At 41.9% G+C, this 23,645-nt stretch overlaps 1 protein-coding gene across 19 annotated transcripts in view; it reads left to right on the forward strand.

The window, feature by feature from the left end:
- epb41l2 (erythrocyte membrane protein band 4.1 like 2) overlaps positions 1–23,645 on the forward strand; it is a 206,598-nt gene that overhangs the window by 124,378 nt on the left and 58,575 nt on the right. For all 19 annotated transcript variants that reach the window (XM_078542095.1, XM_078542107.1, XM_078542109.1 and 16 more), the window contains 4 exons: positions 5,218–5,260; positions 11,073–11,148; positions 16,657–16,875; positions 19,793–19,880. In XM_078542095.1, coding sequence (XP_078398221.1) covers positions 5,218–5,260; positions 11,073–11,148; positions 16,657–16,875; positions 19,793–19,880 — 426 coding nt within the window. The remainder of the gene's footprint in view (positions 1–5,217; positions 5,261–11,072; positions 11,149–16,656; positions 16,876–19,792; positions 19,881–23,645) is intronic.

Consider the following 23,645-nt stretch of genomic DNA (forward strand, 5'->3'; position numbering starts at 1 on the left):
CTCAGCACTGATTCTTATGGCACTCCACTAGTCACAGCCTGCCAATTTGAAAATGCCCATTAACCCCTACTCTTTGCTTCCTGTCAGTTAACCAATCCTCTATGCAAACTAATACATTACCCCTACCTCCATGAGTTTGTTAAACATGATTTCCCTTTCATGAAACCACATTGACTTTGATCATACAATGATTATCTAAGTCCATTGTTAAGTCTTCCTTAATAATAGATTCCACGCTTTGCTGATGGCTGATGTCATGCCAATTTGCCTGCAGTTCCCTGTCTTCTCTCCCCCTGCCTTTTTGAATAGCGGTGTTACACTCGCCAGCTTCCAATCTGTTAAGGCCATTCTACAATCTAGGGATTTTGGAAAGTGATAGCCAGCGCAGCACTATCTCTTTTAGAGCTCTAAGATGTAGGCCATCAGGTCTTGGGGATTTGTCAGATTTTAGCCCCAAAAGTTTCCTTAGCCCATTTTCTCTCCTGATATGAATTACTTGCATTTCCTCAGCTTTTCTAGCCCCTAGGCTGCTCTCTATTTCTGTTATGTAACATGTCTGTCTTCACCGTAAAAGACACACAAAATATTTGTTCAATGCCCCTGCTATTTACTCATTCCCCATGATAAATTCTTATGTTTCTGCTTCTCAGGGATCACCAGGATTCTGCTCCTTTTTATAAACTTGCAAAAGCTCTTGCAACCTGTTTTATATTCCTGGCTTGTTTACTGTCATTCTATTTTTTTCCCTTTTTAACAACTTTGCTGGAATGTGAGTGTCACTGGCAAGGCCAGCATTTATTTTACTGCCCATCCCTAATTGTCCTGACGAAGATAATGATGAATCACCACCTTGAATCGCTGCAGTCCATCCTGGCCTAGGTACACCCACGGTGTTAACTCCAATAATTGTATGTTGAGGAAGAATGAGTCTGAAGCTAGCCTGGACCTTAAAACAGGTTTATTTCCAAGACAGCAAAGCAGAGTCATGGACTCTCCCAGTTCCTCTGACACTCCGAGTGAACTGGTTTATATACTCTTACAATGATTCCCTAATCCTTCCCCAACTTGGAACAGCTGTGCTTAATTACCAATTTAAAACATGCATTTCATTGCAACACAAATTCAACATTAACACACGGTGCTGTCAGGAAGTGCCTTGCAAGATTTTGATCGAGTGAAAGAAGGGCAATATAGTTGCAAGTCAAGATGGTGTGTGGCTTGAAGGGGAACTTGCAGGTGTTCCCGTACCTCTGATGCCTTACCTTTCAAGGTATAGAGGCCAGGGGTTTGTAAGGTGCTGTTGAAGGAATCCTGGTGAGCTGCTGCTGTGCATCTTGCACATGGTGCACACTGCTGCCACTGTATGCCGGAGGTGGAAGGAGTGAACGTTTAAGATGTGGAGGGGGTGTTGATCAAGTAGCCTGTTTTGTACTGGATGGTGTCGAGCTTATTGAGTGTTGAGAGTGCTGCACTCATCCAGGCAAGCGGAGAGTATTCCATCACACTCCTGACTTGTGCCTTGTAGATGGTGGACATGCTGTGGGGTGTCAGAAGGTGAGCTGTTCACCACAGGATTCCCAGCCTCTGAACTCCTCTTGGAGCTACAGTATTTGTTTGGCTGGTCCAGTTCAGCTTCTGGTCAGTGGTGGCACCCAGGATCTTGATGGTGGGGAATTCAGCGATGGTAATACTGTCGATTGTCAAGTGGAACTGGTTAAATGCTCTCTTGTTGGAAATTGTCATTGCCAGCCACTTGTTTGGCGCATTTGTTACTTGCCGTTTATCAGCCCAAGCCTGAATGTTGTCCAGGCCTTGCTGCATATGCATATGGACTGCTTCAGTATCTGAGAAATCATGGATGATATGGAACGTTGTGCAATCATCAACAAACATCCCCACTTCTGACTTTATGATAGACAGGAGGTCATTGATGAAACAGCTGAAGATGGTTGGGCTTAAGGCACTACCCTGTGCAATTCCTGCAGCGATGTCCCGGGACTGAAATGATTGACCTGCACAAACCACAACCATCTTTGTGCTAGATATGACTCCAGCTAGTGTAAGTTTTCCCCCTGATTATCATTGACTTCAATTTTGCTAGGGGTCCTTGATGCCACTAATGGTCAGGTGCTGTCTTGATGTCAGAGGCAGTCCCTCTCAACTCACCTCCTTAAGTTCAGATCTTTTTTCCATGTTTGGACCAAGGTTCGGAGCTGCCCTTACAGGACCCACGTCCCCCAAACAATCAATCCCTATCCCACCTGTAATTGCTGTGCTGGTTGGCTCTGCATTTCTCATCTAAAGCCTCGAATAAAATGAACAACCAGATTTTCCAATGGTAATCCCCGGAAGTACAAGCTAGCCAGCCTGTAGTTGCTGACCGACATTGGCTCCTGGTTAAGTGATTGCACAATTTTAAAATTTTCACACTTACTTTCAAATCTCTTGGTCCTCGCCTCCTCTAATCTCTGTAATTTCCTTCAGTCCTATAATCCTCAAATCTGTCATCCTCCAATTCTGGCCTCTTGTGCTTCCCTGATTTTAATTGCTCCACCATTGGCTGTGCCTTGAGCTGCTGAGGTCTTCAGCTCTGAAATTTCCTCCCTTATCCTCTCTGCCTCTGTATTTCTCATTTCTCCTTTAAAACACTCCATAAAACATCCTTATTTGACCATGCTTTTCTTCATTTGCCCTAATACCATTGCATGTGGCTCGGTGTCAAATTTTGTTCGATGATGCTCCTGTGAAGCACTATTGGGAGGCTTTATTACATTAAAGGCACTATATAAATGCAAGTTGTTATGCTAGTGAATACCATATCCTAATCATTCTCAGTAAAGTTTCTCCTGAGTTCTGTTTTGCCAAAATTGTGATAATATTTGTACTTATGGTTCTTACAAAGCTTGTGGATAGACTGATTGCGAACAATAATAAATGACAGATATAATAAAAGATGCCTGAAAATACTGGAGTTTCTATTATTTGTGATGTTGCTTTAAGATAGAGCTGTGAAAGTGCAATGCAAAAAATGCACATAATTTGATTCCAAACAGCCTCAGTATTGGCAACTGACTGAACTTGTATTGCAGCCTATTTCAAAGTCATAAGAAAAATGCTTGCTGGCTTTTTTCCTATGGATACTTTAAAAATGTGCTATCCTATATTGTAGGTGTTAGAAGAATTTTGCTGCATAGTTCCAAAGTATTTGTCTTCCTTGCATTAATTCTTAATCTATTGAGTCTATTGTTATTCCTCTTGGCACAAGTTGAATCCTGTTTTTTTCTGCTTCCTCCCCTGCTGCGCCTGTTGATACTTCCATGTTCAAATGCTACAAATCTTTGACCTCCAGCCTGTGCTTTGCTGAATGCTTAATGATTTATTCTCACCCTTGTTCACTTATCACTGCCAACCATTTATCTGCCAGCTGTTCTCCTCAGCTGCAGCTGGATAGTTTGTGAGCTGCATACCAAACACCCTTTAGTTGTGTTCCTAAGGCTGGTCTCTAACAGTGTAGCAGTGGGGCCATCGTAGTTGATCTCAGGAGACAGAAGTGTTGAGAATTGTTCTGCTTTGGCTAATGTACCCGCTAATTGGTGTTGTTGATGTGAGGTTTTGTCAGGTATAGGAATTAAGCAAGCAGCAAAGTGCTATGTATGACGGAAGTTGCTCAATCCAAATCAGTTGACAGATCGTGCTGGAAATATTTCTGAATTTCTGCATTGGAAAAATTAATACCCAACATATTAATGTTAACTGTTAACCCACCCCTACCTGATTTGTCATAAAAGGCCATACATTTTTTCACCCCGTACCTTTAGAAATGGTGAGAATTTTCACTTTGGGTGGCTGGGCATTTGGTGGGTTGAAGGGTATAGGTGATTGAGTGGCACTAATTAGAATTAATAGAGCAGTGTTTACATCGTTTATCTGCAAACGTTTCTGTCACTGATAATTGAGCCATTTTTTTAGCTTTCCTGCAAATAAGAATGCTTGAATAACCCATTATATAGGAGCTTTAGAATTATTGTATTAATGATATGTGGTAGGAGACATTTTGGCTATTTGAAAACTCCTAATAAGACGGTGCTGCTCTGAGCATAACATTTTGCAGGAACTGAGACCTTGGGGTAAAGTTTCTGCATATTTACACGAGTAATGTTAGCACAATCCAGGCAAAATTGGCTGAATCTGCACAAAAGATTGGGGAATTTTAAACCTAAGTGGGTTACGCACACAACCACTTGCCCGAGGTTTCTGCGCACTCAATCGGGCTCTGCGGTCCAGCTTGAAATTGCAAGGTTCTGCATTGTAATGGTTCAGAAAGGTTCTTTAAATTGTGCTGATTTCCTTTGGTACAGAGGCACATTTTTAGTTTACACAAATCAAAAAATATTTCCTTTACTGAGAAATTGACTAGTATATACCAGTTAAACTATTAAATAATTTGGTGTAGGTTTATTCATGTAATTTTCAATCTGGTTACTCACAGGTGAAGAACATTTTCAGAAATGTTTATTTTTCATGATAAACTCATTTTCAGCTGTAGTAACAAAGCTATAACATAAACACATTAAGAAATTTAAAGGGAAGAGAAAACAAAGCTATTATATTCCATTCCACTTGCCGATTGCATTAGCTTACAGAAGATTTTGCGTTTTTGATCGTGCACATCAACTTTAACAGAAATGCGAACTATAATGTAACTAATACATTATTGTTGCAATTTTCCGATTACGTCCAATGCGGGATCTTTAGTCCCTTGTGTTTAAAGTTATTAGGTGGGAGAACTGTTACTAGGACTTTGTGAAACATAATAGGTCTGTGAAATTTGAACATTGAAAAATGAACAGCAGTGTATTTGTGGACTTTTGTTCAATCCTGGCTCGAGTCTGGGGAAAGTTTTTTGAGCTAGGGTGAAATAGCAGTAAATGAAGATCTGGTGACAGTAGTGGTGAAACTACTTGGAAATGATGAAAATGCTGTGCAGAATATGCATTGTACAATTGCATTGGCTTAAGTGCAGCAAATACTCAGAAACGATGCTGGAATGTACCAAGTAGAATACGTCAACCTAGTAAACATTGCAAAAATTGATAACATAAGATTTTCAGAAAGAAGAGCTTAGGATTTCTTGAAAATCCTGCTTCTCTAGATCTAATTATTATAAAATGTGTATTTTTCCATATGATTAGTTCTAATGCACAACTCTCTTTTTAGAATTGGTTGGACCCGGCAAAGGAAATAAAGAAACAAATTCGAAGTAAGTGTACTATTTCTTAAACAGTAGTATGTTTAGGACCATCGAAGTTTAATTTGGACATAGATGTTATTGATTTTTTTGTTGTGTATAACCCTAATTTATTGAATATTTTTACGAACTATAATTAGGGAAAGAATCAGCAGGCACTATTGGAGATTTGAGCTAATTAAGGAGAGTCAGCAGGATTTATATAGGCAGATTGTGCTTGACTAATGTAATCTAAGGGGAGGCGATGGCGTAATGGTATTGTCGCTGGTCTAGTAATCCAGAGACCCAGGGTAATGCTCTGGGGACCTGAGTTCGAGCCCCACCATGACAGAAGGTGGAATTTGAATTCAATAAAAATCTGGAATTAAAAGTCTAATGATGACCATGAAACTATTGGCATATATTGTAAAAATCCATTTGGTTCACTAATAACCTGCTGTCCTTATCTTACAGCAATGTGGTTGACTCTTAAATGCCCTCTGAAATGGCCTAGCAAGCCACTCAGTTGTATCAAAAAAGGAATGAAACCGGATGGACCACCCAGCATCGACCTAGGCACTCAGCCCTGTCGATCCTGCAAAGTCCTACTTACTAACATCTGGGTGTTAAAATTGAGAGAGCTATCTCCCAAGCAACAGCCTGACATAGACACCCTCGTGGAATCATATCTTACAGATAATGCCTCAGACACCACCATCACCATCCCAGGGTATGTCCTGCCCCAGCAGAGGTGGTGGTACAGTGGTATACAGTCGAGAAAGAGTTGCCCTGGGAGTCCTCGACATCGACTCCAGAGGTCTCATGGCATCAGATCAAACAGGTCAGCCATGGCATCAGGTCAAACAGTACAGACATGGCAAGGAAACCTGCTGCTGATTACCATGTACTGTCCTCCCTCAGCTGAAGAATCAGTGCTCCTCCATGTTGAACACCACTTGGAAGAAGCACTGACGGTGGCAACTCTGGGTGGGGGATTTCATGTCCATTACCAAGAGTGGCTCGGTACCACTACTGACTGAGCTGCAAGACTGGGTCTGTGGCAGGTGGTGATGGAACCAACAAGAGGGAAAAACATACTTGACCTCATCCTCACCAAACTGCCTGCCGCAGATGCATCTGTCCATGACAGTATCAGTAGGAGTGACCACCGCACAGTCCTTGTGGAGACAAAGTCCTGCATTCACTGAGGATGCCTTCCATTGTGTTGTGTGGCACTACCACTGTTCTAAATGGGATAGATTTCGAACGGATCTAGCAACTCAAGAATGGGCATCCATGAGGTGCTGTGGGCCATCAGCAGCAGCAAATTTATACTCAAACACATTCTGTAACCTCATGGCCCAGCATATTCCCCACTCTACCGTTACCGTCAAGCCAGGGGATCAACCCTGGTTCAATGAAGAGTGCAGGAGGGCATGCCAGGAGCAGCACCAGGCATACTGAAAAATGAGGTGTCAACCTGGTGAAGCTATAACACAGGACTACTTGCCTGCCAGCGGCATAAGTAGCAAGTGAGAAAAGTGAGCTAAGCGATCTCTCAACCAACGGATCAGATCTGAGCTCTGCAGTCCTGCCACATCCAGTTATGAATGTTGGTGGACAATTAAACAACTCACTGAAGGAGGAAGCTCTACAAATATCCCCATCCTCAATGATGGGGGAGCCCAGCACATCAGTGCAAAAGATAAGGCTGAAGCATTTGTTACACCCAGCACTTCTGGCTGAAGATTGTATGATCCATCTCAGCCTCCTCCAGAGATCTCCAGCATCACAGATGCCAGTCTTCAGCCAATTCGATTCACTCCACGTGATATGAAGAAGCGGCTGAAGGCAATGGATAGTGCAAAGGTTGTTGGGCCTGACAATATTCCAACAATAGTACTGAAGATTTATGATCTTGCCGTGTCCCTGGCCAACCTGTTCCAGTACAGCTAAAACACTGGCATCAGCCCGGCTGTGTGGAAAATTATTCAGTTATGTCCTGTGCACAAAAAGCAGGACAAACCCAACCCATAAGACCATAAGACCTAGGAGCAGAAATTAGGCCATTCGGCCCATTGAGTCTGCTCCGCCATTCAATCATGGCTGATAAGTTTCTCAACCTCATTCTCCCGCCTTCTCCCCGTAGCCTTTGATCCCCATACCAATCAAGAACCTATCTATCTCGGTCTTAAATATACTCAATGACCTGGCCTCCACAGCCTTCTGTGACAATGAATTCCATAGATTCACCACTCTCTGGCTAAAGAAGTTTCACTCATCTCTGTTCTAAAAGGTTTACTCTGAGGCTGTGCCCTCGGGTCCTTGTCTCTCCTACTAATGGAAACATCTTCCCTATGTCCACTCTATCCAGGCCTTTCAGTATTCTGTAAGTTTCAATCAGATCCCCCCTCATCCTTCTAAACTCCATCGAGTATAGACCCAGAGTCCTCAAACGTTCCTCATATGTTAAGCCTTTCATTCCTGGGATCGTTCTCGTGAACCTCCTCTGGGCCCTCTCCAGGGCCAGCACATCCTTCCTGAGATACGGGGCCCAAAATTGCTCACAATATTCTTTCTAAATGTGGTCTGACCAGAGCCTTATAAAGCCTCAGCAGCACATCCCTGCTTTTATATTCTAGTCCTCTCAAAATAAATGCCAACATTGCATTTGCCTTCCTAACTACCGACTCAACCTGCAAGTTAACCTTAAGAGAATCCTGGACTAGGACTCCCAAGTCCCTTTGCACTCCAGATTTCTGAATTCTCTCCCCATTTAGAAAATAGTCTATGCCTCTATTCTTCCTACCAAAGTGCATGACCTCACACTTCCCCACGTTGTATTCCATCTGCCACTTCTTTGCCCATTCTCCTAACCTGTCCAAATCCTTCTACAGCCTCCCCGCCTCCTCAATACTACCTGTCCCTCCACCTATCTTTGTATCATCTGCAAACTTAGCTAGAATGCCCTCAGTTCCTTCATCTAGATCATTAATGTATAAGTTGAAAAGTTGTGGTCCCAACACTCACCTGGCCATTTACCGCCCCATCAGTCTACTCTTGATCATCAGTAAAGAAGGAGTCATCAACAGTACTATCAAGCAGCACTTGCTTAGCAGCAACTTGCTCACTGAATCCCAGTTTGGGTTCCGCCAGAGCCACTCAGTCCCTGGCCTCATTACAGCCTTGTTTCAAACATGGACAAAAGAGCTGAACTCCCGAGGTGGGGCGAGAGTGACTGCTGTTGACATCATGGCCGCATTTGACTGAATGTGGCATCGAGGAGCCCTAGCAAAACTGGAGTCAGTGGGAATTGGGGTTGGGGGGGCAGGGGGGGGGCGGAGCTCACTGGTTGGAGTCATACCTAGCACAAAGGAAGATGGTTGTGGTTGTTGGAGGTCAGCCACCTCGGCTCCAGAACATCACTGCAGGAGTTCCTCGGTAGTGGCCTCGGCCCAACCATCTTCAGCTGCTTCATCCATCGTAAGGTCAGAAGTGGGGATGTTCGCTGATGATTGCACAATGTTCAGCACCATTTGTGACACCACAGATACTGAAGCAGTTCATGTTGAAATGCAGTAGGACCTGGACAATATCCAGGCTTGGGCTGACAAGTGGCAACTAACATTTGCACCACACAAGTGTCAGGCAATGACCATCCCCAACAAGAGAGAATCTAACCATCGTCCCTTGACGTTCAATGGCATTACCATCACTGAATCCCCCACTATCAACATCCTGCGAATTTCTATTGACCAGAAACTGAACTGTATAAATACTGTGGCTACAAGAGCAGGTCAGAGGCGAGGATTCCTGTGATGAATAACTGACGACCTGACTCCTCAAAGCCTATCCACGACTACAAGGCACAAGTCAGGAGTGTGATGGAATACTCCCCACTAGCTTGGATGAGTGCAGCTCCCACAATGCTCAAGAAGCTTGACACAATCCAGGACAAAGCAGCTCGCTTGATTGGCATCATATCCACAAACATTCACTCCCTCCACCACCGACGCACAGTAGCAGCAGTGTGTACCATTTACAAGATGCACTTCAGGAATTCACCAAGGCTCCTTCGATAGCACCTTCCAAACCCATGACCACTACCATCTAGAAGGACAAGGGCAGCAGATAGATGAGAACACCGCCACCTGGAAGTTCCCCTCCAAGCCACTCACCATCCTGACTTGGAAATATATCGCCATTCCTTCACTGTTGCTGGGTCAAAATCTTGGAATTCTCTTCCTAACAGCACTGTGTGTGTACCTACACCACATGGATTGCAACGGTTCAAGAAGGTAGCTCATCACCATCTTCTCGAGGGCAACTATGGATGGGCAATAAATGCTGGCCGAGCCAGTGATGCCCACATCTCGTGAATTGATTTTTAAAAATTGAATTTTTTGATAAAGTGACAGAGAAGGCTGATGAGGGGAAATCATGTTGCCTGTATGGATTTTAAGAAAACGTTTGACAAAGTATATAAATACTGGTTTACAAAATTGAGGCTCATGGAATAGGGGTCAGTGCCAACTGGGAAAAGATGCAGGAGTGGGACCAGATCACTCACACTTCCAGAGAGCTGGTACAGGCTGAATGGCCTCTTCTGTGCTGCAACCATTCTATGATCCTAATGGTTTAAAAATGTGGCTTAAGGACAGAAAACAGCAAGTCATGGTGATTATTTTTAAGATTGGAGGATGTTAGATAGTGGTGTTTTCCAAGGGTTGGTGCTTGGACCGTTGTCTTTTTGACATGAGATAAAAGCAAAGAACTGCGGATGCTGGAAATCCAAAACAAAAACAAAAATACCTGGAAAAACTCAGCAGATTTGGCAGCATCGGTGGAGAGGAGCACAGTTGACGTTTCGAGTCCTCATGACCCTTCAACAGAACTTCAACAGCAAACAGTGAGGATGATAGCACTCAAATGCAACTGACATAGGTTAGCAGAATGGGCAGACCAGTGGCAGATGGAATTTAATACTGTAAAATGTGAAGAAACATTTTGGCAGAAGGGAGAGGGAACGGCAGTATACACTGTATGGCACAGCTCTGAAGAGTGCACAGAGACCAAGGGGTATGGGATTCATGTACTTAGATCTTTGAAAGTGGCAGGACATATTGAGAGAGTAATAAGCAAAGCACATAAGGTTTTGAACTTCATAAATAGAAGTATTGAGTACAAAAGCAGGCAAGTTATGCTGAACCTTTATACAACTCTATTAGGCTACAACAGGAATATCTTGTTTAGTTTTAGTCACCAGAATTTAGGAAGGATGTGAGGGTTCCTAAGAGGGTGCAGAGGAGATTTACCAAAATGATTCCAGAGCTGAGGGATTTTAGCTACAAGGTTAGGTTGGAGAGTTGGGTTTTTCCACTTGGAGCAAAGGGTATTGATGGTGAGATTTGACAGAGGTCAACAAGATAAAGAAAGGTGTAGATAAGGGGAAGAAGGAAAAGCTGAGCCCCTTAGCCTTTGGTGTAAGGACGAGGGGATACAGATTTAAGGTTTTGGGCAAGAGATACGGGGGTGGTACGGGGGTGGTGGTGGGGGGATGTAAAGAAGCATTTTTTTTTTAACAGAGTAAGTGGTAATGACTTGGAATTTACTCCCTACGAGGGTGATGAAGTGGAGATGATCAAAGATTTCAAAAGGAAATTTAGTGGACACTTGGAAATAAACTTGCAGGGCTACAGTGATAGAGGAGGGGAATGGGACTGACTGGATTACTGTACAGAAAACCAGCATAGAATCAGTGGCCTGAATGGTGGCCCCTTGTGTTGTAATGACTTTATGGTTCTGATTTGCCACATAAAATAATACAATTTGTATTTCATTGCAGGTTGTCCTTGGCAGTTTTCCTTTAATGTAAAATTCTATCCTCCTGATCCTTCACAGTTAACTGAAGACATCACAAGGTATAAATGATTAAAATTAGATGAGCAAATCCTTGTGAAAATATTTTCAACACATAGTCTTGTAAAGTTTCAACTTGTGCTTCAATTTAAAAAAGTAACTAGTATAGCATACTATATAAAATGTTACTTATACACATTGAGACAATACACTTTGGAGCTATTCTCTTAATAACAATCTACCACACCACATGGACTGCAGCGATTCAAGAAGGCGGCTCACCACCACCTTCTCGAGGACGACTAGGGATGGGCAATAAATGCTGGCATAGCTAGCGATGCCCACATGCTGTGAATGAATTTCTAAAAAACTACACTAACAAACTATGAAATAATTGCTGTAGTTTGTTGAACTAAATATGGAAAATGTTTAAATACATAAGCCATCTGTAAAAAGCCAAGACAAGTTAATATTTAAGTGTTAAACTAGCATGGAAAATATGCTTTATCTGCTTATCCTCTGTTAATGCAGGACCTTTTGTGTATTTTCAGCATTTTTGTTTATGTTCATATTTGCAGCTCTGTTTTCTTTTGTATGGATTAATAACTTGAGTTTCATGTGGGAGAGAAATGTGGCTATTCCTGGACTAGCATATTGACTAGATGTGGATTTCAGCTATGCAGTTCTGTGAGGAACAATAATAATTGAGGTTCTAGTTTTCCAAATAGTCTCTTCAGGAATTTTGGTGGGGAGTTTTAGAAAAAGTGGCCGAACACTAGTGCGGGATGAGCTGTGAGGAAAGATTAAAGAAATTTTAAGGTTTACAATCTAGAAAGGTGGTGGCTTGGAGAACATCACCAAAGTATTCCATTACTAATTGATATATCTAAGGTAAATGCAGACTCTTGTGTAAGACTTCGGGGTTTGGGGCCACAGATACCTAAATAGGTCGTCAACTAATCATAAGGGGGAGACGGTGGCATAGCGGTATTGTCACTAGACTGGTAACCCAGAGACCCAGGGTAATGCTCTGGGAATTTGAATTAAAAGTCTGATGATGACAATGAAACCATTATCGATTGTCATAAAAACCCACCTGGTTCACTAATGTCCTTTAGGAAAGGAAATCTGCTGGCCTTACCTGGCCTGGCCTACACGTGACTCCAGACCTACCGCAATGTGATTAATTCTTAAATGCGCTCTGAACAAAGTCAATTAGGGATGGGCAATAAATGCTGGCCTAGCCAACAATGCCCACACCCCATGAATGAATAAAAAAAGTAGTTTTAAGATGGTTTATTAAGAAACAACAGTTTAAGGTTCTCTAGCCGAAGTGTTAGGAAATTCTTTCCTTCATGTTCCTCCTCCTTCTCTGGTCCATCTTCCATCTGAAGAAGGCAGTTGCCAACGAGCATTGACAGCTCAGCAGCATGCGAGCCCTCAGTAGGACCTCTCCAGCACCTCCGCCCGACCTCAGCCCCCTACCACAAGTATGACACCAACATATACACCCTTTTTGACACTGGGTAAGCTACCAGCCCCCAATCATCTGTCTAGCTAGCATGACCAATGATCATCTATCTAGCTAGCAACGTGTAAGAAAGGCAAGGTTACAGTGATCATGGGGGATTTCAATATGCAGGTAGATTGGGAAAATCAGGTTGGTAGTGGATCCCAAGAAAAGGAATTTGTGGAATGTCTACGAGATGGCTTTTTGGAGCAGCTTGTGGTGGAGCCCACTAGGGACAGGCAATTCTAGATTTAGTGATGTGCAATGAGGCAGATTTGATAAGGGAGCTTAAGGTGAAGGAACCCTTAGGAAGAAGTGACCATAATATGATAGAATTTACCCTGCAATTTGAGAGGAAAAAGCTGGAATCAGATGTAACGGTATTAAGTTGAATAAAGGCAACTACAGAGGCATGAGGGAGGAGCTGGCCAGAATTGACTGGGAGATAAGCCTAGCAGGAAAGACAGTAGAACAGCAATGGCAGGAGTTTCTGGGAGTAATTTGGGAGACACAGCAAAAATTCATCCCTAGGAAGAAGAAGCATACTAAAGGGAGGACGAGGCAACCATGGCTGACAAGGGAAGTCAGGGACAACATAAAAGCTAAAGAGAAAGCATACAATGTGGCGAAGAGTAGTGGGAAACCAGGGGATTGGGAAGCCTACAAAGACCAACAGAGGACAACTAAAAAAGAAATAAGGAGGGAGAAGATTAAATATGAGGGTAAACTAGCCAGTAATATAAAAGAAGGTTGCAAGAGTTTTTTTTAGATATATAAAGGGTAAGAGAGAGGAAAAAGTGGACATTGGGCCGCTGGAAAATGACGCTGGAGAAGTAGTAGTGGGGAACAAAGAAATGGCGGAGGAACTGAATAGGTACTTTGCATCAGTCTTCACGGTAGAAGACACGAGTAACATCCCCAAAGTTCAAGAGAGTCGGGGGGCAGTGGTGAGTATGGTGGCCATTACCAAGGAGAAGGTGCTAGGAAAACTGAAAGGTCTGAAGGTGGATAAATCACCTGGATCAGATGGATTACACCCCAGAGTTCTGAAGGAGATAGCTGAGGAGATAATGGAGGCGTTAGTGGTAATCTTTCAGGAATCACTCGAGTCAGGGAGGATCCCAGAGGACTGGAAAATCGCTAATGTAACCACCCTGTTTAAGAAGGGAGCAAGGTAAAAGATGGAAAACTACAGGCCGATTAGCCTGACCTTGGTCGTTGGTAAAATTTTAGAGTCCATTATTAAGGATGAGATTTCAGAATACTTGGAAGTGCATGGTAAAATAGGGCAAAGTCAGTATGGTTTCTTCAAGGGGAGGTCATGCCTGACAAGTCTGTTAGAATTCTTTGAGGAGGTAACGAGTAGGTTAGACAAAGGAGAGCCAATGGATGTTATCTACTTGGACTTCCAGAAGGCCTTTGACAAGGTGCCGCACAGGAGGCTGCTCAGTAAGATACGAGCCCATGGTGTTAGAGGCAAGGTACTAGCATGGATAGAAGATTGGCTGTCTGGCAGGAGGCAGAGAGTGGGGATAAGGGGGTCCTTCTCAGGATGGCGGCTGGTGACTAGTGGAGTTCCGCAGGGGTCAGTGTTGGGATCACAACTTTTCACTTTATACATTAATGATCTAGATGAAAGAACTGAGGGCATTCTGGCTATGTTTGCAGATGGTACAAAGATAGGTGGAGGGACAGGTAGTATTGAGGAGGCGGGGAGACTGCAGAAGGATTTGGACAGGTTAGGAGAATGGGCAAAGAAGTGGCAGATGGAATACAACGTGGGGAAATGTGAGATCATGCACTTTGGTAGGAAGAATAGAGGCATAGACTATTTTCTAAATGGGGAGAGAATTCAGAAATCTGGAGTGCAAAGGGACTTGGGAGTCCTAGTCCAGGATTCTCTTAAGGTTAACTTGCAGGTTGAGTCGGTAGTTAGGAAGGCAAATGCAATGTTGGCATTTATTTTGAGAGGACTAGAATATAAAAGCAGGGATGTGCTGCTGAGGCTTTATAAGGCTCTGGTCAGACCACATTTAGAAAGAATATTGTGAGCAATTTTGGGCCCCGTATCTCAGGAAGGATGTGCTGGCCCTGGAGAGGGTCCAGAGGAGGTTCACGAGAACGATCTCAGGAATGAAAGGCTTAACATATGAGGAACATTTGAGGACTCTGGGTCTATACTCGATGGAGCTTAGAAGGATGAGGGGGGATCTGATTGAAACTTACAGAATACTGAAAGGCCTGGATAGAGTGGACATGGGGAAGATGTTTCCATTAGTAGGAGAGACAAGGACCCGAGGGCTCAGCCTCAGAGTAAACCTTTTAGAACAGAGATGAGGAGAAACCTCTTTAGCCAGAGAGTGGTGAATCTATGGAATTCATTGCCACAGAAGGCTGTGGAGGCCAGGTCATTGAGTGTATTTAAGATCGAGATAGATAGGTTCTTGATTGGTAAGGGGATCAAAGGCTACGGGGAGAAGGCGGGAGAATGAGGTTGAGAGACTTATCAGCCATGATTGAATGGTGGAGCAGACTCGATGGGACGAATGGCCTAATTTCTGCTCCTATGCCTTATGGTCTTATGACCAAAAGTAGGCAAGTGCTTGGAAATGGCAAGCAGGCCATTTTTGATCATTACTCAAAACGTCAGGATGGCTAACCAGTCTGCTGTTCGTCATCCTGCTCGAGGTCTGTATTTAGTTTACCTCACACTAAGGGCCATATCTTGGTCTTTTCTAAAAGGGTAAGGGGTTTCAGAAGATGCCATCCTATCAGCTTCGGAATGTCAACATCCTCTTTCTAGAGAGAGAATCAGTGCTGTTTAGCTAATCTAATAAAATGCAGAAAATATCCGTTTATTAAAGACCCGAATTTCTTACACTTGCTTCAAGTAATGCTAAAAAAAAATGGAACCTTGGAACCTGAATTGGTATCTGTGAAAAGTAATTTCAGAATGGATATATAAAGAAATATTTTATTGTGCAAAAAAAGTGATGAATGTTTTAAATACTTTAATTTGAAATGCGGTTTGATGTCTTTTTTAAAAGGGAGGGATGAGCTTTGTTTGGCCAAATAGATATTTTTCATCTGACTTTTCTTGGGTTCTGGAGTTTGTGTTTATGGAGAAAAATTTCCTTTGAATTCTCTTTGTTAAGCCCTGTACACTGAGAATGCAAATTTGTTTGGCAGTGCCTCTGCTGTCAAGGTGTCAAAATTGATTTCATTAAGCAAGTGCAACATATTTGACGTGAATCTATGCTCCAGAATGGATGTTAGGGCCTTTGAGACTCAATGGGCAAAAACGTACCCTTGTAAGTATTGCAAGGCATAAGTTTTCAAACTGGGGTCCACAGGGAAGTACCAAGGAGTCCACAAAATCATTAGATTTATGTTCCACGTGTTCGCCATGCTGTACACTGATTAAAGTGTTCTGATAATTTTAATTTCTACTGTATTTGTTGATTTATAGGCAAATATTTATGTTGCTGTGCTTTTGCAAAGATAGCATTGACTTTTTGTTTTGTAGGTAGTCTTGAAAGTTTGAATAGGACATTATTGGCAGGAGATCGCTCATATACACAAGCTTATGTCATCAATAATGCAGAAATAAAACTTAATTGAATAAATGACAAAGCAGAGAATTGGGAGGGGGATAATGTGCATAAAGTTTTTTTATTTTTAATGAGTAAAATTGGGTAATTTTATTGATAAATTTTCATGATTGAATTTAACAAAATAGTTAACGCTGGAAATTTTGTGTTTGGCCATTTTTGATCATTAACATAACAAAAACATTCACTGGTTTAATTTTTCAAGTTGAATGGTAGGTTTGAAATCCCTGTAAATTAGGCTCACTTCAATTTTTAAAAATTTCTCCTATTGAAGAAAAAAAGCTATTCTTAATAGTGTAGCTCTGTTACTGTAATAGTTTGGTAGCCCTACTTAGACCATTCAGTGAAACGATAATAAAATCAGCATTGTGAGAATTGGTTTATGTAGTACTGAAGGGGATACTCTTTTCCTCTTCCAAACTCACCACCTCCTGTACTATCTACTGCAGATATTACTTATGCCTTCAACTCCGCCAAGATATTGTGTGTGGTCGTTTGCCATGCTCTTTCGTAACTCATGCCCTTCTTGGTTCTTGCACGTTGCAAGCGGAGCTTGGGGACTATGATGCAGATGAACACAAAGCAGGTTATGCCTCAGAATTACAGTTTGCTCCAAGTCAGACAAAGGAATTGGAAGAGAAAATATGTGAACTGCATAAAACACACAGGTAAAAGTTAATGTAATTTTTTTCATCTCATGTACGCCTATTTGTCAAATCTTGTTAAGAAATTAGATACTTTAGAGGAATCATGAGGACAGGAGCATAGAAATGAAGATAGACTACTTGACTGAAGCATAAGATTTTCTGGTCTATCCTTTGAGTAGTAATATACCCTCAATCATATGGTAGTGTAGGATAAACTAACTGTTAAAAATGTTCTAATCTTAGTTGTCAAGGATTGTTTTTGGCTTTTGATTTTTGAGGAGGGAAACATGGCAGCCAATTGACACACAGCAAGGCCCCTCAAATAACAATGTGATGAATGACCAGTTAATCTGTTTTGGTGATTTTGTTTGAGCAATGTCATCTTTTGGCCAGGATACCAGAACTCTGCTCTTTGGAAATATTTCCATGGTAGTTTTTGCATCCACCTGAACAGGCAGACTTTGTTTACCATCTCATCTAAAAGGTGGCTTTCTGACAATTCCCTCAGTTCTACACTAAAGCGTTGGCCAAGATTAAATGGTGGACTGGAGGTTTCAGCCCAGTCTCCTGACTCAGAAGCAACAGTACAACTACTAAGTCAAATGCACAATTTGGTTTGGAAGGCCCTGAATTTCCCAGCAACTACACGATAGCTTGGCAAGTGAGCAGAAGTACCATAATTTGTTGTATGCTGCACTTTGTAGTTAAATGCAGTGTCTGTGCTGGGTTTTATACCAGAGGATAGTGTTTTTTGGTCTCCTGTTTCCTGTTGGTGACTTTTCAGATTTTACATAGAATTACAAATAATATATAGCACAGACACTTGGTAGTCAGCCTAACTTGCTTGTGCTGGTGTTTATATTTCACATGGTCTCCTCCCATTCAATCTACATCACCTCAGTCTTTCAGCATAGCTTTCGATTCGTTTTTCTCTAACATTCTCCTCTATTTCCTTTTGAAACCATCTAAGCTATTTGCCTAACTGTTTCCTGTGGTAGTGAGATCCACATTCTAAACACCAAATTAAGAAATTTCTCTTTATTTCCTTATTGGGTTTATTAATAACTATCTTATAATCATGGCCCTTAATTTTGCATATTGTGAGCTTTGATCATCTGAGAGTTGGAAAGTGAATGTTTGCAGGCTTTTCAGCTGCAGAGAAGCATCAAAAATGGAGTCCACTCCTGTCCTTATCTGATACCGATCAGCACACTTCTCAGAGAGGAACCCGAGATGACTATTTCTCTGCCTCCCTAAACCCTGCACCAAGACCAATCCTAGCAGCCCTATCATTATTGCACCCTAGGGATGGAACTTCATTTATAAGGTTTGACTGTTTTTTTGCATTATCCAGCAGAGCTATTGGAAATCCTGATTCCAATTAGGAATTGACTGGCACTACCAGCGATGCCCACATCCCATGAACAAATTAAAAATGATAATCTTTTGGTGGCCTTCTGTTTGGCATTGTTTGGTATTTTGAAAATGCTCACATCAGTTTTCGCTGTGATATCAAATTAGTTTTCTTTTCAATAACTTAAAATGCCCTAATGGCATAGTGGTGTTGGTAAAAGAGGACAAAGTCGGATGGATACAAGCTCAGGGTGAATGCGTTGTAGTGCTGGAGAAGGTTATCCGTGGTTGGTTTGGGCTAGTCCATGAAGATATTCAAATGCAATATGGACAGAACTTCAGTTAAAAGAGCTTTGGCAACCAAGTCAAATGTACAAAATTTTTCACTTCTCATTAAAATTTTAGAGGATAGTCGTAGGACTAAGGTAGAAGGAGAAGTATCCTAAACACACTTTTAAAAGTTAAGTTTGAAAGATTTGAATTTCTTTACCTTAGTGGAAAAATTTGAAACACCACAGATATAAAATGAGTTTTTCAGGGCCAGTGAAGCTGTTCAATAATTGTGAAGTGAATCATATATTTGGCCCATCAAGTCCATACCAGCACTCTATAGAGCATTCCAGTCAGTACCATTTTCCTACTTTATCCCAACAGTCCTGCACGTTTATTTCCATCAAATGCCCATCCAATTTCTTTTTGAAATCATTGCTTATATCTGGTTCCCACACCGATGTAGGGAGTGAGTTCCAGGTCATTATCACTCACTGTATAAAAAAAATTCTGCTTGATTGAAAACTAGAGGGTACGTTGACAGCATGGAGAAGCAAGAAGAATGGTAGAATCAATGACAACAACTTCTGGATTTGCATATTTAACTGTGCATTTGTGAACCCCAGAAGTTGCTGTCAGATTCTGAGGAATAATAATAAGAATGCTGACAGTTTTGTTGTCATTACCACCACAAAATGCGGGCCTGTAACTTTCCATAATTACATATTTTCATATTACATACTTTCCATAAAACAGGAATAGGCCATTTAGAACCTTAAGCCTGTTCTGCTATTGAATTAGATCATAGCAAATGTATACCTTAACTCCATTCTCCACTGTCAATCTATATCCCTTGATATCTTTACCTAAGCGTAAAAAGTCAATCTCCATCTAGAAATTTTGAATTGTCCCAGTGTCCACAGCCTCTTGACCTGACTCCTCTTCTCATCCATAGGATTTACTGTGCCACTAACTGTCATCTGAAAATCTTGATATACAACTGTCTGTTCCTTCATCCAAGTCATTAACAATACATGTGCCAAGTACAGATCTCCGGTCTCTTCTTAAATTACCCAAATTATAATCACAGAAATCATAACACAGAAATAGGCTATTTGGCCTATTTGTACCAGTGCAATTACTAATTCTTCACATAATGTCCTTCAATGGTTTTTTGTTTTAACAAGGATGCCGCTTGTAATTAATGGGAAATAATCGGAGTTTCTTAAATTAGCCATTTTTTAAAAATTGGTAGCTGACCACATAACCATGTGTCATTATGTTTTTACATTTAACTTCCTTGTTTTTATACCAGGAGTCTAACTCCAGCCCAGGCTGATGCTCAATTTCTGGAAAATGCCAAGATGCTTTCCATGTACGGCGTAGACTTGCACCATGCTAAGGTAATTGCTTCCCAATTGCTCCCTGGGTATGATGTAAGAGGAGGGAGAAGCCTTGTTAACAATCATGGAAGTCAAGTTCAAGGCTATTCTTCAAAGCATATAAAAGAATGCTAGAATGTTCAATGTTAAGCATTGTTTTTAAAGAAGCATTGTTTTCACACGAGTCATAAAGTCATTCACAGCACAGAAGGCAGCCATTTGCCCCATTGAGTCCATGCCAGCTCCCTTTTGAAACAATCCAGTTAGTCCCACTCCCCAGGTCAGTCCCTGTAGTCCTGCAAGCTTATTTCCTGCAACTGTCTATCCAATTTCCTTCTAAAATCATTGATCATATCCGCTTCCTCCACCTCATGGGCAGTGTTCTAGATCATTACCACTCACTGCCTAAAAAAAGTTCTTCCTCCCATTCCTCCTGCATCTCTTGCCCAAAAACTTAAATCTGTGTCTCTGCCCGCCCCTCCCTGCCTGATTCTTGTACCATCAGCTAATTGTTAGGAAATAGAGATAGTTTAAGTAAGTTATATTTGTATTTGTGGGTGTTAGGAATGAGTTTAGCTTTAAAGTTTAAAGTTGTATTTCTGTATCTGTGTATTAAAGGTCGAATGGAGTTTTAGTTTCATTTTAAAAGGCTGCTTGCATTTCTAATGAGAAGTCTACAACCCCCATAAAGTAAAAGTAAACACACGAGTAGAAAGAATAGTGCTGTTGCCTAGCAACGGTGGGGGGGGTGGGGGGGGGGGCGGCAAATAGGCAGGTTCCTTCCACAGACATACACACAGAATGAAAGAAACAACAGTTTTAAATTCAGTTGAAGCCAGGACCCCAGACAGACTGGACATTGGAAGAGGCAACTGCAGATTTCCCAAAAGAACAAAGGCCCCAAGCATCCAGGACAGTGGAAGAGGAGAAAATCCAAAGGAGACCTTGTAGTCAAAGGAAGGACAGGAACCTGGGAAAAGGTCCTGTTAAGTGAAGTTAAGAGTGAGGGGCAGAGAGAGAGGCTCCAAGCTTCAGATTTAAAGAGACAAAAGTTGCAGAAAGCAAATTTAAAGTGAGAACAGCTTGCAAGAAGGTTCAAAGAGACAAGTAAAGGTATATAATTCTTTGCCATGGGCATATGGAGCAGTGGCATACTGTTGAGGCTGAGTTGGTGAGAGAGAGAGTGCATGGAAGATAGCTTGAATGCATGTGGTGACCCAGAGAAGAGGAACATCAGAAGGAGAGTTCAAAACCCTGGAGGTGAACCCTTGTGGAAGGTGTCTGTGAGAAAGCGTAGGTTTGGCAGAAGATTCCAAGGCGAGGTTTTGGAGAGTGAAGATAGGAAACTCTCGTGTGAAGGACGGAATTCAGTGAGACTGGTTGGCTCACGGTGTGACAAGCGTCTGGGGGTGTGGGGGGAGGAGTTGAGGAGAGATCCATAGTATCTGGTTGAGATGGCATCTGTCACTTCATTTCAGAGTGTAGTGTGTCTGACCACAACGGTGTACATGGACTGTGTACTTACTGTGAACATTAGAGTATAAGATAGAAACAAAACACTGCGGATGCTGGAAATCTGAAACAAAAACAGAAAATGCTGGAAAAACTCAGCAGGTCTAACAGCATCAATGGAGAGAAGAACAGAGTTAATGTTTCGAGTCCAAATGACTCTTCTTCTGAGCTAGAGAGAAGAAAAATGAGATGAAATTTATACTGTGTAAGGGGGGTGGAGCAGGTGAAGCTGGATAGAAGGCCAGCAATAGGTGGGGGCAAAGGAGAGATCGACAAAAATGTCATGAACAAAAGGACAAAGGGGTGTTAATGGTAGTGGTACTAGCAAAAGGAGATGCTGATGGTGGCATTAAGATCAGAAAGCAGAATGTGATAATAGCAGGACAACATGAACAAGTGACAGATGGCCCTTGTGGGGGTGAGGTGGGACCCAGACCTTCTTGTCGCCTGCCATTTCAACACACCATCCTGCTCTCATGCCCACATGTCCGTCCTTGGCCTGCTGCAATGTTCCAGTGAAGCCCAACGCAAACTGGAGGAACAACACCTTATCTTCCGATTAGGCAGTTTATAGCCTTCTGGACTTAACATTTAGTTCAACAACTTCATGAGCTATATAGTTGTGGGTGAAGGAGTATTGTAATATAGTTCATCTTGTTGAATAAATGTTTTATTCTTTTGTAAAAAGTTCATAAGCTGACTCCTGTGACTCTGTTTAGTAACTACTCTCCGTGTATTTAAAATACAAATAAAAGTTAGGATCTATCAAGCTGGGTTCCACCCTGGGATCAGGCTCGTCCAGGGGTAATCTCAGCTGTGGATCATAACATAATGGGAAAAGGTTTTCCTTGTCAATCTTACCTAAGCCTGTTCATAATCTTGTACACCTCTGTAAAATCTCCTCCCATTCTTCTTTTCTCCATGGAGAACAACCCCAGCCTTTCTAACCCAACCTTATAACTAAACCCCCCACCCATTCTGGAAGCATTCTGGTACTCTGCACACTTAAGGAAGTTTAAAGTGTGGTGACCAGAACTGGACGCAATACTCTAGTTGGTGTCTAACCAGAGCTTTATAAAGATTCAGCATAACTTTTGTACTCAGTGCCTATATTCATGAAGCCCAGTATACCATATGCTTTGCTAATCACTTTCTCAATATGTCCAGCCACCTTCAAAGATTGATATGCATACATCCCCAAGTCCCTCTGTTCCTGCACACTCTTTAGAATTGTGCCATTAAGTCTATATTTCATCTTCCTTTCCCTTCTGCCAAATGCATCAACTTGCATTTCTCTGTGTTAAATTCTGTCTTCCACTTGTCTGCCCATTCAGCTTGTCTACCTATGTCCTGGTGCAGGTGATCCGTATCATCCTTACTGTTTGCCACTCCTCCAAGTTTGGAATCAGCATCAAATTTTGCAATTTTATTCTGTGTTCTAAGATCCAAGCCATTTATATATTGCAAACAAAGCACTGGTCCTAGCACTGACCCTTGGGGTACTCGACTGTGTACCACCCTCCAGCCTAAAAAACAACCATCTACCACGACTTGCTGTTTTCTGCCCTTAAGCTAATTTTTTTATCCAGTTGGACACTGACCCTCCTATTTCATTATCTCAATTTTGTGAATCAGCCTCTCATGTGGTACCTTGTCAAATGCATTTTTGAAATCCATATAGATGACATCCACCACATTCCCTTCATTAACTTTCTCTTGTTACTTCATCAAAAAATTCATTTAGATTAGTCAAGCACAATCTGCCTTTTACAAATCCCATGCTGCGTTTCCTTAATTCAAACTTCTCCAAGTGCCTGTTGATTCTTTTTCCCCCTGATTATAGATTCCAAAACCTTACTTGCCACTGATGTTAATTTAATTGGCCTGTAGTTGCTAGGACTATCCTTGCATCCTTTCTTTTGAATAAGGGTGTCACTTTTGCCACTCTCCAATCCTCTGGCACTACTCCCATAGCTAGGGAAGATTGAAAAATTAAGGCAAGCCCTTCTGCTCTCTCCACTACCACCTCCTTTTAGCAACCTGGGATGAAAGCCATCCAGACCAGGTGACTTGTTCATCGTAAGTATAGCCAGCATTTCAAGTACTTCCTCCCTTTCAATTTTCACACTATTAATTGCCTCCACTATCTCCGCTTCTACTGATATTTTGTTAGATTCCTCTCTTAAGTTAACACTGATACAAATAACTCATTAAGTACTCTAGCCTTGTCCTGCACACACATCACCCTGTTTATCGATAATAGGACTCACTCTA

The sequence above is a fragment of the Cetorhinus maximus genome, chromosome 5, assembly GCF_964194155.1.
Source record: "Cetorhinus maximus chromosome 5, sCetMax3.hap1.1, whole genome shotgun sequence".
Lineage (NCBI taxonomy): Eukaryota > Metazoa > Chordata > Chondrichthyes > Lamniformes > Cetorhinidae > Cetorhinus > Cetorhinus maximus.